The 14,643-nt window shown below is 52.1% G+C and overlaps 1 protein-coding gene across 3 annotated transcripts in view; it reads right to left on the minus strand.

The window, feature by feature from the left end:
* POMT1 (protein O-mannosyltransferase 1) overlaps positions 1-14,643 on the minus strand; it is a 22,967-nt gene that overhangs the window by 6,890 nt on the left and 1,434 nt on the right. The window contains exons 2-13 of one of the 3 annotated variants that reach the window (XM_017499044.2): positions 13,616-13,767; positions 12,162-12,268; positions 11,922-11,972; positions 10,555-10,701; positions 9,245-9,356; positions 8,165-8,230; positions 7,981-8,074; positions 7,566-7,721; positions 6,524-6,654; positions 5,851-5,946; positions 4,618-4,710; positions 2,449-2,545 (exon numbers count right to left, since the gene is read on the minus strand). In XM_017499044.2, the coding sequence (XP_017354533.1) occupies positions 2,449-2,545; positions 4,618-4,710; positions 5,851-5,946; positions 6,524-6,654; positions 7,566-7,721; positions 7,981-8,074; positions 8,165-8,230; positions 9,245-9,356; positions 10,555-10,701; positions 11,922-11,972; positions 12,162-12,268; positions 13,616-13,737 (1,272 nt within the window). In that variant the 5' untranslated portion in view covers positions 13,738-13,767. The remainder of the gene's footprint in view (positions 1-2,448; positions 2,546-4,617; positions 4,711-5,850; positions 5,947-6,523; positions 6,655-7,565; positions 7,722-7,980; positions 8,075-8,164; positions 8,231-9,244; positions 9,357-10,554; positions 10,702-11,921; positions 11,973-12,161; positions 12,269-13,615; positions 13,768-14,643) is intronic. The other 2 variants (XM_017499047.2, XM_017499045.2) reach the window with 2 other exon arrangements.

Here is a 14,643-nt window from a genome sequence, read left to right on the forward strand (position 1 = left end):
AAAAAAAAAAAAAAAAAAAAAAAAAATTTAGTTGGACATGGTGGTGCATGCCTGTAGTCTCAGCTACTCAGGAGGCAGATGTGGATCACCTGAGCTTGGGAGGCCAACATTGTGGTAAGCCATAATCACGTCACTGCACTCCATCCTGGGCGACAGAGACCCAGTCTCAAAGGGGAGGGGAGGGGACCGTGGGGTGGGGAAGCTTTGCTGTAAGGGCTGCCATGAGGACATGGTGCTTACTCTATTCGAGACCCAAAACAGGCTGGGCCTGTGTAAGCAGGAACTGCTGAAGCCAGCAGGAAGCTAGGAGTAGGGGTGTGACTTCACATAAGCCCAGTGCTGTCACTGTGGTCTCGGGGCGGGAACTGCACTTCGCACTCACATCCTTGGATTCAGATGGCAGCACGGTTCAGTAATGGAACACTTTTTATGGAACCTTTTCCAGGAGACCTAATTCTGTAAGGGGAGCAGGTGGCCCTGGTCACTCAAAGGAAAGGAGACCACAGACCCAGCACCTTGGGAACATCCCACACACTCATGGCTAAGCCTGTCCCAGGGAAATCCTGAGACATGGAATTTCTCCTGGACCATCGTGGCAGGGGGGTGGCCAGAGCTCATGTCTCATGTTCAGGACCTGCTCCTGAGGCTGAACAGGTTGGGAGAACTTTCACCTAACAGAGCCACAGGAGCAGCTGGCGCCCAACTTGGAGCAAACACAAAGCGTTCAGAACTGAGTGGATGCAGGCTTCCAATGCAGGAAACCACCAGATTCCCCAGTTCCACAGAGAAAGACGCATCTGTTCCTGTGTGAGCACCTGTGACTTTATGTATGCATAAAAGTTATGTAACTTGACATCTGAATCAGAATTATTCTAAATATCCAGCCTCAACTGAGGGAACTGAAAGCAAAGAAAAATTATTATTCTCAATGGCGGTTTCAAACATTCTATGTTAGGAGGCGCTCCATGTCAGAAAATGCTCTGTGTGAGGGAGTGCTCCGTGTCAGGGACTGCTCTGTGTCAGGAAGCAGTCTGTGTGAGAGAATGCTTGAGGGAGTCCTCTGTGTCAGGGAGTGCTCCATGTGAGGGAGTGCTCTGTGTGAGGGAGTGCTCTGTGCCAGGAAGCAGTCCGTGTGAGGGAATGCTCAAGGGAGTTCTCCATGTCAGGGAGTGCTCCAAGTGAGGGGGCACTCTGTGTGAGGGAGCACTGCCTGTGAGGGAGTGCTCCGTGTGAGGGAGTGCTCTGAGTGAGGAGCACTCTGTGTGAGGACCGCTCTGTGTGAGGGAGCACTCTGTGTGAGGGAGCACTCTCCGTGTGAGGGAGCACTCCGTGTGAGGGAGCACTTCGTGTGAGGGAGCGCTCCGAGTACACTCCGTGTGAGGGAGCACTCTGTGTGAGGAAGTGCTCCGAGTGAGGGAGCGTTCCAAGTGCACTCCGTGTGAGGGAGCACTCCGAGTACACTCCGTGTGAGGGAGCACTCTCTGTGAGGAAGTGCTCCGAGGGAGCATTCCAAGTGCACTCCGTGTGAGGGAGCACTCCGAGTACACTCCGTGTGAGGGAGCACTCTGTGTGAGGGAGCACTCCGTCTGAGGGAGCACTTCGTCTGAGGAAGCGCTCCGAGTACACTCCGTGTGAGGGAGCACTCTGTGTGAGGAAGTGCTCCGAGTGAGGGAGCGTTCCAAGTGCACTCCGTGTGAGGGAGTGCTCTGTGTAAGGAAGTGCTCTGAGTGAGGGAGCACCCTGTGTGAGGCAGCACTCCGTGTGAGGGAGCACTCTGTCAGGAAGCAGTCCGTGGGAGGGAATGCTCGAGGGAGTTCTCCATGTCGGGAGTGATCTGTGTGAGGGAGCGCTTCGTGTGAGGAAGTGCTCCGGTGAGGGAGCACCCTGTGAGAGAGCGCTTCGTGTGAGGAAGTGCTCCGAGTGAGGGAGCACTCTGTGAGGGAGTGCTCTGTGTGAGGAAGTGCTCTGAGTGAGGGAGCACTCTGTGAGGGAGTGCTCTGTGTGAGGAAGTGCTCTGAGGGAGCACTCTGTGAGGGAGTGCTCTGTGTGAGGAAGTGCTCCGAGTGAGGGAGCACTCTGGGAGGGAGCGCTCTGTGTGAGGGAGTGCTCCGAGTGAGGGAGCACTCTGGGAGGGGGCCCTCCGTGTGAGGGGGCGCTCCGTGTGAGGGGGCACTCCGTGTGAGGGGGCGCTCCGTGTGAGGGTGTGCTCCGTGTGAGGAAGCGCTCCGAGTGAGGGAGCACTCTGGGAGGGGGCCCTCCATGTGAGGGGGCGCTCCGTGTGAGGGTGTGCTCCATGTGAGGAAGCGCTCCGAGTGAGGGAGCACTCTGGGAGGGGGCCCTCCGTGTGAGGGGGCGCTCCCTGTGAGGGTGTGCTCCGTGTGAGGAAGCGCTCCGAGTGAGGGGGCGCTCATTACTGATAGCCACTGCTCTAGCCGCAGCCTTACTCACCAGTCTCCAGAGGTTCTGGGCAGGCATGGAGATGTTATAGTCGATGTAGCAGGAGACCTCCTGTGAATGGGGACTCATGGGGGCCGCAACATCATGCCTGGAAAACCCAGACAGAGATTTCAGAAGGAATTCCTTGAACTCCTCTCAAAGGCAGTCACTAAATCTTTCAGGAGGGAAAACGTTGCTTTTCAGAAACAAAGCTGGCTCAGCCAGAAGGCGTGGCCTGATCCCGTGGCTGTAGCTCCTGAGGCTCGGTGATGAATGGATGCCGAGCAGGCAGGGGACCCTGCGGGAATATTTCCAGGCGAAAAGGCCACTCTGCTGTGGAACCTTCCACCTGTTAGACGAGCAAACCAAGTTTCAGAGTCAGGAACTGCAAGCTCAGGCCCGACCCGGTACGGCTGCGATGTTGGCAGGCAGCACCAATGCTGGAGCGCGTGGGGCTGAGCTGCCCTCGGGACCCAGCAGTTATGCTGCAGAAAAGGCTGCCCCCGTGCTATCAACCTCAACGTTCAGGAACACCCACTTCTTCTTTGTTTTTTTTTTTTTTTGAGACAGTCTCATTCCTGTCGTCCAGGCTGAAGTGCAATGGCAAAATCTCAGCTCACTGCAACCCCCACCTCCCAGGTTCAAGTGATTCTCCCACCTCAGCCTCTCAAGTAGCTGGGATTACAAGCACGTGCCACCACACCTCGCTGATTTTTGTATTTTTTTAGTAGGGACAGGGTTTCACCATGTTGGCCAGGCTGATCTTGAACTACTGACCCCAAGTGATCTGCCCATTTTGGCCTCTGAAAGTGCTGGGATTACAGGTGTGAGCCACTGAGCCTGGCCAGGAAGACGCACTTCCTCTTAATCCACACACTCAGTAGCCGTGTTGTACCGCACCAAGCACCTGGCACTGTCTAGGAGCAGTCACCCAGCTGTGAACAAGACGAGGCCCTCACAGCTCTCTGGGAAACAGCCATCGTGCTGGTGGGCAGAGCGTGCAGCTGTGGTAGTGCCACTAGTAAAACAAATAGGGGACAGCACCCAGGAGACGCTTTTTGACACAGTGACATCCCAGCAGACCCCTATATAGAGTGGGCCATGGAGGGGCCAAGTCCAAGAACATTTCCCATTTCCCACAGAGGGAGCAAGCGTGAAGGCCCCGTGGGGGCTGTGGGTGGTCATTTCAGTGCTGAGGGGGAGCCGGGGTGGCAGAGGTGAAACATGGCAGGGTCGCCAGGGGCCTCGGTGGGAGAACACAGTGTGACGGGAGTCACTGAGCACAGAGGAGCAACGCGAGCAGGCTGCACGTGGTCCTCAGGCTGGCTGGGCTGCTGCGAGGCAGGGAGGTCAGGCCCTAGGAGGTGGGAGTACAGAGAGAAGGAAGGACCACTGCCCAAGGCTGGTTCTGAAGGCTGAGAAACAGGATCTCCCAACGGAATCCACATGCGACGGGAGAGGAGGGGATGCAGTCAGGTGATGCCTTGGCCCCTGGGCCTTTTCCAGGGAGGACCAGAAGAGCCAGAGCCAGTGACTGCCCCTGTGGAGCTGGGAGTCAAGGAGCTTAAGGTGAGCCCTGGGCAGCCAGGTGGAGGTGCAGGACAGGCAGCCCTGGGACTGGGGCTGAGCAGAGGCAGCAAGGCCGGAGAACCCTCGGAGACTGCGATCAGTGGAGGAAGAGACGGCGGTGGAGAGGGCAGCCAGGGAGGGAGGATGAGGGTGTGAGCCACGGTGCCCAGCGCCGCAGAAAGGCAAGTTGGACAAGGACGAAGGAACAACAGGGAAGAAGGCTTTGAGGCTCCACTCATGCCCAAACTTCTAGGCCTCTGGACTCACTCATACTTGAAACTTCCGCACTTCATGGAGGAGCGCCCAAACCCCATTCTCCGCATAGAAAGCACGCCGACATTCGCAGCCCATCCTTGCCCACTCATCCACGGACCTCTAGCTCTCCCAGGATGGGTCGTGCTTCCCGGAGCCTCTGCTTCCTCTTAACCCCCTCCCTTCCATGCCAGGCCTGGGTCCCCTTCCGGCATCAAAATGTAGGTCTAAGAGCTACTACACACGCAGGTGAGGGGGAGACAGGAGGCGGTGGCCTAAGGCAGGGCTCACGTTTTGCTCGGAACAGAGAACCACAGAGGAAACCCATGGGTGCAGGCGAGCCAATGTGGGCACACTCACGTGTTCAGGGAGCGGGCGGTCATGCCGTGGACCAGCTGCACCATGTCCCCATGCCGCACGGGTCTCGGGGGGCTGCTCACCACCAGCTGGTGCCTGGAAGACGCAGTGCTGTCAGGACCACGCAAAGCTGGTACCCTAAAGCTAATGTCTGCACCGGAGGGGCACGAGCTCTGAATTCTCGTGGCCGAGGCCGCCTCCCAACCTGAGTGCCCCACAGAAGGGGAACACAGGAAACCAAACCACAGACACTGATCGAGCTCTTTTCTGAAACCAAAGGTCGCTTTCCAAATGTGATTCCACCCGCAGTCATCACACCTGCATTGCCCTGAATTTCTCCACAAACACCACAGTGACAGAGGTACCAGGACTGCCAAGGAATCCTGAAGGCCATTCCACCAATCAAAGTGTATGAGGGGGCCAGGCGGTGGCTCATGCCTGCAATTCCAGCACTTTGGGAGGCTGAGGAGGGCAGATCATCTGAGGTCAGAAGTTTAAAACCAGCCTGGCGAACATGGTGAAACCCGTCTCTACTAAAAATACAAAAATTACCCAGGCGTGGTGGTGGTCCTGCAGTCCTAGCAACTCAGGAGGCTGAGGCAGGAGAATCGCTTGAACTGGGAGGCAGAGGTTGCAGTGACCCAAGATCACTCCACTGCACTCCAGCCTGGGTGAACAGAGCTAGACTCTGTCTCAAAAAAAAAAAAAAAAAAAAAAAAAAAAAAAAAAAAAAAAAAAAAAAAAAAAAAAAAAAAAAAAAAAAAAAAAGCCTACTCGGGCTGCAGGTGCTGGAGTTGGGCTGGCAGCAATGGGAGGACGCCATCGGGAGATGGTGGCCAGGACGGCTGGAAACCTTGTTTGGTGGCAGAATCCACAGGACTGGATGTGGGAGTGAGAGCAATGGGCGCCTCTAGCTGGGGTCTGTGCAATGATGCCACTTTTGCAGGAGGGGAGTTCTTTTTTTTTGAGGAAGGGAGGGGGCGGTGGGAGGGGGCAGTTCGGGGCATTGAGGCTCACCAGGAATCTCCTCTGAGCACCTACTGAACAGGCTGCTCACTCAGCGCCTAATGATCTACTCCACTGACCCTAGACTTAGCACTGAGCTGGCATTCAAGGCCATCACGGTGACTGGGGTCGGTGAGGGAGGGAAAGAAGAGGGTCCAGGACAGTGTCCCAGGGTCTTGTTGGCCAGGCCAGCAGGTGAGCTCTGCTCTGGAGTCGTGGACCTGCACTCACCTCCTGGGATCCTTTACAATCCACCAGTTATTGACGTCTTTGAAGGGGTAACAGGTCACCTGCTGCTGGTGGGAGCTGCCTCGGCCGTTCTCATATCTGTGTGAAGTCAACAAAGAGATGTGTCTGGCCCAGGCGCGGTGGCTCACACCTGTAATCACAGCACTTTGGGAGGCTGGGGTGGGAGAATTGTTTGAGCCCAGGAGTTTGAGACCAGCCTGGGCAACATAGTGAGACCCCATCTCTATTTGTGAAAAAAAGAAAAGAAAGGAAAAGAAACGTATCTGGAAGTGGGTCATCGATCAGGCCCACAGGTCTTTCTCCTTAAGTTTCTGCAAAGAAAAGCAGATTTCAACAAACACTACGCAAGAGGTTTCAGGGAAAATAAAGACACCACAAGGAGCCAAAATCAGATGATTTAGGCAGGCAGTGTGGAGATCAGCCAGAGCCACAGAGCTGGGGCCCACCCTGAGCTCTGCCACATGCCAAGTCCCCTCATGGTTCCCAGCAACACCCGGGAACCACGAAGCTCACTGACAATGGGACCTGGGCAGCTCAACTTCCTTCTGTCCTGTAAACAAACTTCCTCAAAGAAATGGAAAGTTGCTAAGATAAGAAATCTATGAGCAAATAAAGCCTTTAATCATTTTCAGAGTAAAACAGTCACTTTTCTTACATCATGGGGTAGGTGTTCTGGTGGGAGTGAAGCCAGCATGGCACAGGTTTGCCAAAGACGCTCCTCAGAGTGACCTGGGACCCGAAGGCCACCTCCAGCGGCTGGCCCTGGGTGATCCGAGCTAGTCCTCCCTGAGACAGAAGCAGAAGGTTGGTGAGTGAGAGACAGAAAAAATAATGACCCTAAGCCAGGCTTCCCGATGGCCACTCCTCCCTTGATGTTCAAGGTGGTGGCCATTCTTCTAATAGTGGTAATGATCTACCATCTAATCATGTCACATTACATTATAGAACCATAATTAGTGCTAAATCTGATCAAATGCTGCCTCTGGGCCAAGCACTGAGTTCAGCTTTCCACGTGCACCCTATTCAGTTCTTACAAGCATCCTGTGGGGTAGAGCAATGATGACGTGTGTCCAAAAGATGAGAAAACCAAAACTGGGGTGAGCTAAACAACTTGCTGAAACACACGGCACTACAGTACTGGCCGCCGGTAGGCCTGGCTGACTTCAGGAACCACAGTCCTGACCGCCTCTACTGATACCTTCGAGCACTGCTTCGAGGTTCACAGGAAGGAAGGTCACAGCTGAGTGTGGCCCTTAAGGCAGGTGAAACTGCCCAGGGTTTGTAGGACTTGCCTTTAAAATGCTCCCAGGTGCCAGGTGCAGTGGCTCACTTTGGGAGACTGAGGCAGGTGGATCACTTGAGGTCAGGAGATGCAGACCCGTCTGGCCAACATGGTGAAACACCATCTCTACTAAAAATACAAAAAATTAGCCGGGCGTGGTTGTAGGCGCTTGTAATCCCAGCTACTTGGGAGACTGAGGCAGGAGGCTTGTTTGAATCTAGGAGGCAGAGTTTGGGTGACAGACAAAGACTCTGCTGCCACCTGCCACCCCCGCCCCTGCAAAAAAAAAAAAAATCACTGACGTGGATTCCTCATTTCTTGCTTCAAGCACTAATGTGCACTGGATGTGTTCATAAGAAAACTCTGGGCCCACTATTATCTTCCTTCTCAAGTGGCCACGATGCCCACTGCTCACCTCTAAGCTGGCCTGGAAGGCACTGGACATGATTTGGTCGTGGGGCCCAGAGCGGAAGAGCACAGTCAAGTGGATGTAGAAAAACAGTAAGTACAGGACAGCCGGGATGACCAGCAAAGCCACTGCTCGGGCGAGCAAGTGACAGAACACACGGACCTGCCAGAGATTCACGGAAAAGTCACGTTCTACTACATGGAAAGGTGCACCCTCCTCCAGATACTGTGAGCTTGGAAAAAGCGACAGAAACTCCAGCCTCCCATACAGAGGCACATGCAGAAGCCGACAGGCGAGGCTGCCCAGGCCTGCCTGCTTCTGAAGCATGGGGGAGTTGAGTCTTTTCACCGAGTACCCGCTGCGCCATCCCCATCTGCCCCACACAGGCCGGCCTAACACAGCACTCCACATCAGCACCTACATTGGACAAAGTCTGGTCTCCAATCAGGTGCCAGGCATGGACGGCTGCGACAACCAGCATGAGCATGTACGTGAACACACCCATGTACTTGACGCTGCAAAGACATGATTGCAACGGAGTTAACATGAGACAGGAAACACAAGGAGGAAGAGACCACCACCCACGACCAGAGGCTCAAACTCACCCCACCGCGCAGGAACAAGCAACCCCTGTCAGTGTTAGCCAGAACCACCAGCTCAGAGAAAAAGGGCTGGAATAAAAACAGAGCAGATGGAGATAGGAATCATTTAGACACTATATCTTTTTTTTTTTTTTGAGACGGAGTCTTGCTCTGTCACCCAGGCTGGAGTGCAATGGCATGATCTTGGCTCACTGCAACCTCCGCCTCCTGGGTTCAAGTGATTCTCCTGCCTCAGCCTCCTGACTAGCTGGGATTACGGCACATGCCACCATACCTGGCCAATTTTTTGGATTTTTAGTAGAGATGGAGTTTCACAGTGTTAGCCAGGATGGTCTCAATTTCCTGACCTTGTGATCTGCCTGTCTCGGCCTCCCAAAGCGCTGGGATTACAGGTGTGAGCCACCGCGCTCAGCCCAGACACTATTAGCAAAAGGCTAGAGAAGCTCCACATTCCTCAGGGAAATCTTTCTGGGTCAGCTGGCCGTGCTGAGCCCCAGGTGCAATAAGAAAGAATTCCCATCTCCCAAAGTATCAGTCCCAGCAGGATTTTTCCTTTTGCTCAAAAAATTTTGTCCAGCTAGTTTAAATTATAGAAAAATGAGGATGTATTTATGAAGTCACAAGCCAGGGCCCAACCCCCAAAACACTAGGGGACCAAAAGATATTTAGTGCTGGGCGCAGAGGTTCACACCTGTAATCCCAGCACTATCGGAGGCCGAGGCAGGTGGATCACCTGTTGTCAGGAGTCCGCAACTGGCCTGGCCAATATGGTGAAACCCAGTCTCTACTAAAACACAAAAATTAGCCGGGCACGGTGGCGCATGCCTACAATCCCAGCTACTCGGGAGGCTAAGGCTGGACAATCAATGGAACCCGGGAATTGGAGGTTGCAGTGAGCCGAGATTACACCATTGCACTCCAGCCTGGGTGACAGAGACTCTGTCTCAAAAAAAAAAAAAAAAAAAAAAGATATTAAGCAAGCAACTCCTCAAATTGAAAAGGTACCAGACCAACTCCGGTCAACAAACCACCCAGATTCTCTGTTCCCATTGACTAGGAAGATAGATACCCCATTTTCCATACCTCTGCTTTTGGCAGTTGAAGAACTTCAGGTAGGACAACACGGCCAATAGATTAAAAAATATTAACACTGCTTCCAAAAGCATTAGCCTTGACTGAGTGATGAGAGCATTCTCTGTTACAAAGAGGAAATACGTGTCAATTTTAAGGTAGCAAGGACAAATGTATAAAGATGAAAAACATTTACGAAAAAAGGCAGACTTCAGAAGTAATACGACTGTGTAGGACTGCTGTGAATGTGAAAACAGAGCCGTACACAGTCATCACCTAATACACAACATCTTTTTTTTTTTTTTTTGACTCAGGGTCTTGCTTTGTTTCCCAGGCTGGAGTGCAGTGGCTCGATCATGGCTCACTGCAGCCTTGACCACCTGGGCTCAAGGGATCCTCCTGCCTCAGCCTCCTGAGTAGCTGGGACTACAAGCTCATGCCACCACACCTGGCTAATTTTTAAAATTTTTACTGTTTTATTTTTTGAGATGGAGTCTTGCTCTGTTGTCCATGCTGGAGTGCAATGGTGCGGTCTCAGCTCACTGCAACCTCCACCTCCCGTGTTCAAGTGATTCTCCTGCCTCAGCCTCCTGACTAGCTGGGATTATAGGCACCTGCCACCAGGCCCGGCTAATTTTCTGCATTTTTAGTGGAGCCTGCGTTTCACCATGTTGTCCAGGCTGGTCTTAAACTCCTGACCTCGTGATCTGCCCACCTGGGCCTCCCAAAGTGCTGGGATTACATGCATGAGCCACTGCACCCGGCCCTTTTTTTATTTTTTGTAGAGACACAGTCTCACTATCTTGCCTAGGCTGGTCTCAAACTCCTGGGCTCAAGGGATCCACCTGCCTCAGTCTCCCAATGTGCTGGGATTACAGGCGTGAGTCACCTCACCCAGCCTAATCTAATTTTTCATCTGATTTAATTTCATCTGTTCATCAACATGAGCTGGAAGACCCTCTCTGAAGAGGATCCGCTGACTCATGAGTCCATCTCTACTGGCCAAGGCCTGGGAGGTGGTGGAACAAAGGGAAGTTGTCAATTGGTCACAGGATTGCATGGAGATGGAGGTGCCCACATGTGCATGGACCTTGCAGCATCATCTGGGCAGTTTTCTACTGCCATAGTTCCACTGCTGATAACAGTCTGATCCCACAGTTCAGCAATCCCACAGCCACAGGGTCAGCCTCACAGCATCAAATCTGGATGAACCAGACGCACTTTCCAGGGCAGCTCGCCCACTAAGCCCACGTGATCTTCTGGGCTAAAGGCTCGGTTCTTCCCTGCATGACAGCAAGAGCAGGTGGGGGCCCAGGTCTTACCGATAAGCATCAACAGAGCAGCTCCCACGGCGGCACAATGAGAAAAGTGGAGCTCCAACACTATCTGGTAGGCCATGGGGACCGACAGGGCCCCGGCGAGTGCCGGCAGCAGACGCAGAGACCACACAGGCACATTGCTACTGTATTCTGGAAAAGCAACCACACTGTTGAGCTGACTGCGCCATGTACACACCATCTCCATGTGCTGCAGGTGTGTTTGTTTTTCATTTTTTGAGATGGAATCTCACACTGTTACCTGGGCTGGTGAGCAGTGGCATGATCTCAGCTGGCTGCAACCTCCGCCTCCCAGGTTCAAGCGATTCTCCCACCTCAGCCTCCTAAGTAGCTAGGATTATAGGCACCCACCACCACGCCTGGCTAATTTTTTGTATTTTTTTAGTAGCGATGGGGTTTCACTATGTTAGCCAGGCTGGTCTCCAACTCCTGACCTTGTGATCTACCAGCCTCAGCCTCCCAAAGTACAGGGAATACAAGCATGAGCCACCACGCCTGGCCTGCAGATGTGTTTTCACATAACGCCATCATGTTCACAGACTCTAAAATGCACGTTTACAAAACTGGAAACCACATCAGCAGCGGAGTGGGTAAACTATGGGTGAAGGCTTTGAAATTAGCTTTGCACAGGCACGGAACCTGATCTCAGGAGGTAAAGGAAGAGTGACTAAGGATTCGAAAATTACCATTTTACTTGTACATTTACCCTACATATTTTCTTTTCTTTTTTTCTTTTTTTTTGAGACGGAGTTTCACTCTTGTTATCCAGGCTGGAGTGCAATGGCGCGATCTTGACTCACCGCAACCTCTGCCTCCTGGGTTCAGGCAATTCTCCTGCCTCAACCTCCTGAGCAGCTGGGATTACAGGCACGCGCCACCATGCCCAGCTAATGTTTTGTATTTTTAGTAGAGACGGGGTTTCACCATGTTGACCAGGATGGTCTCGATCTCTTGACCTTGTGATCCACCCGCCTCGGCCTCCCAAAGTGCTGGGATTACAGGCTTGAGCCACCGCACCCGGCTACCCTACCTATTTTCCAAAACATTGTGGCAATGTACAAAGTTTACATATACAAAGATAATTGCAATGAGATGCTACGTATTACATGTACCAAAAACAAGGGATAAAATAAGGACTGTAAATAAACACTAAGGTTTTTACCAGACTTTTCAAGTCTTTCACTTGCATCCAACCCATTTATTATTTCCTGGACTCAGATTAATAAGCCACAGTTTCTGCGGGACTAGGTATAAAAGGAAAAAAAAGCCACAGTTGTTAATCCCTGAGAAAGCCACAATGTCTCTATTCTAACCTGTGCACATTCATAAGGGAAATGAAAATTATCTTTTACCTGCTCCAATTCTGTTCCACAAAAAATTACCATCGAATCCTCCTAAATAACCTGAAACAGAAGATTAATCAATAACCATTCTATTCAGCAAACATTTCTAGAGTACTGTGGCAAGCCAGAAACAAGATGCATCAATAATAAGACCTGGTTTCTGCCCTTAAGAAATTCACTGCTAAGTTTCACTAAATACATTTCAGGTCCTGACGGGCAGGGGCTGCTCTCCTAACTGTTGACTCCTACCTCCCAAGGCCAGCACCATGTGGCCAAATGGTGGTCCACTGTCGTCCAAGAAGAAGATTCGTTTCATGTAAAAAGAGATGTACTGCCCATAATATACTTCGTCAAAACTGGAAAAAAAAAAAAAAAACCCATACACTGTATTCAATTAGAATCTTAACTGTAAACAAAGTGTGAGGATAAATGTCTATGTGTTTCCAAATGACTCTCGGTGGGTGATCAGCAAAGGGTGGATCATTTGCTCCAATTGTTTCCCATCCCCAAACATTAAGACACATACAGCATCATCCACCTACAGAGACATGGGAATTCACCAAGCACAGCTGGCACTCAGCCTGCCTGCCCCATACAGATTCCGTCTCTCCCTCAAATTTGATTCAGGTGGATACTACGAGCCAACCTGCTGAAAGACCTCCCAGGACAGCAGGCTAATCCCTCCTATCCACCCACCTCCGCCCACGACAGAAGCACGTCTGTGGCTAGGGATCAGACCTGATGACCCAATGAAACGGTTGCAAGTATGAAAGGAAAATGTGGGAATCAACTGCAATAACATGTTTTCAATCAGGGAAATGTGAAGATAACCGAGCAGTCAACTTCTCGGGCATGACAATGCAACCGTGGTTATGTGATTTTTAAGAATCCTCCGCCGGGAGAGGTGGCTCATGCTTGTAATACCAGCACATTGGGAGGCTGAGGCGGGTGGATCACCTGAGGTTAGGAGTTTGAGACCAGCCTGGCCAACATGGTGGTACCCTGTCCCTACTAAAGACAACAAAATTAGTCAGGCGTGGTGGCAGGTGCCTGTAATCCCAGTTACTCAGAAGGCTGAGGCAGGAGAATTGCTTGAAGCCAGGAGGTGGAGGTCACAGTGAGCTGAGATTGCACCATTGCACTACTGCCTGAGTGGCAGAGCAAGACTCTGTCTCCAAAAAAAAAAAAAAAAAAAGAATCCTCATCTTTTGCAGATACACTGAATTATCTATGAATACATGTCTAGGATTTGCTTCACAGTTCCACTGCAGGGAGGTGGCTGGCTGTGAACTGATACAGGTGAAGCTGGGTAATGAATATACTGGTATGTGGGGGGGGCCATTCATTATACTCGTCTCCCTGCTTTTGTGTATGTTTGACATTTTCCATAATAAAAAGTTAAACAAAAAAGAACACACATTAATCAGTTAATGAACAGCCGTTCAATACTAACAGCAATCACTTCCGATTATGACAAAAACACATTCTGAGTGCTGTCAACAGTGAAGTCTCACTTCCAAATCCATCAGTCCTCTGCCATCCAGACTTTGAAACTGTTATCTAAGGCTGGCAACCAGATTTTCCTCTACCGCACCCATCTAACGGGCCAGATTTCACTTTCCTATTTATGCCATTAAGTAAGGCCCCTCCTGTCACAAAGTACAATTCTCAATTCACGCTGGGAATGCAGTCATTTCGCTTACACCACGGCCCTCGGGTAGGTGAGTTGCCACAGCCGGCTCAGTAACCCCATCCCAGTCAGGGCCACAAGGTGCAAGTTGATGTTGGCGGTCACCACTACAGGGCGCTTCAAAAATCCCCACATCTTGTAGAAAAGCAGGCTCAGGCAGATGCCCTAGAAAAGAGGGGAGGCGCCGTGGTCAATGAGGGCTCACAGGAAGCTACAGAAGGAATCCGAAGTCCCCCTGGCTCCCAGATGCACAGAGGGAACCACAGCACAGCCAGCCTGCTGAGAAAGGTAGTTGCTCATGGGGCCTCAGTTCAGGTAGACATGGGGTGAGGGGCACTAGCAGTGAACTCGGGTGGGACTTCAGGCATCTCAGGACTGGATATTCACTCCCTTCAACAACTCATTCCATAAAACCTGCTGAGAACGTCTTGGGAGCAAGAACACTGCTAAGGAATGCTAGGCTTTCTCCCCTCCCTCTCCAATGACAGGAGCTCACACGGTAGCCATGGCTCCCAGACCCTGAGCAGCTCCTGGGTGCCATCTCAGCTGCTTATGCCCAGGGACCTCAACGCGCCTGAACCTCAGGGCCTCCTCATCTCTCCTTAAGGATGCATCTGCCTCCAGAGCCTCCCTGCCTTCTCTCCCAAGGGCACATCACCCCAAGAGTGCTCCCTTTCTCGCCTTGAGGGTGCATTTGCACTCTGAGCCCCCCTTTCTCACCTAGAGGGTACATGTGCACTTTGAGCCCCACTTTCTCACCTGGAGGGTGCATCTGCACTCTGAGCCCCACTTTCTCACCTGGAGGGTGCATCTGCACTCTGAGCCCCTCTTTATCACCTGGAGGGTGCATTTGCACTCTGAGTCCCCCTTTCTCACCTGGAGGGTACATGTGCACTCTGAGCCCCCCTTTCTCACCTGGAGGGTGCATCTGCACTCTGAGTCCCCCTTTCTCACCTGGAGGGTACATGTGCACTCTGAGCCCCTCTTTCTCACCTGGAGGGTGCATCTGCACTCTGAGCCCCCCTTTCTCACCTGGAGGGT

This window comes from Cebus imitator, unplaced genomic scaffold (genome assembly GCF_001604975.1).
Source record: "Cebus imitator isolate Cc_AM_T3 unplaced genomic scaffold, Cebus_imitator-1.0 Scaffold254, whole genome shotgun sequence".
In the NCBI taxonomy this organism is placed as follows: Eukaryota; Metazoa; Chordata; class Mammalia; order Primates; family Cebidae; genus Cebus; species Cebus imitator.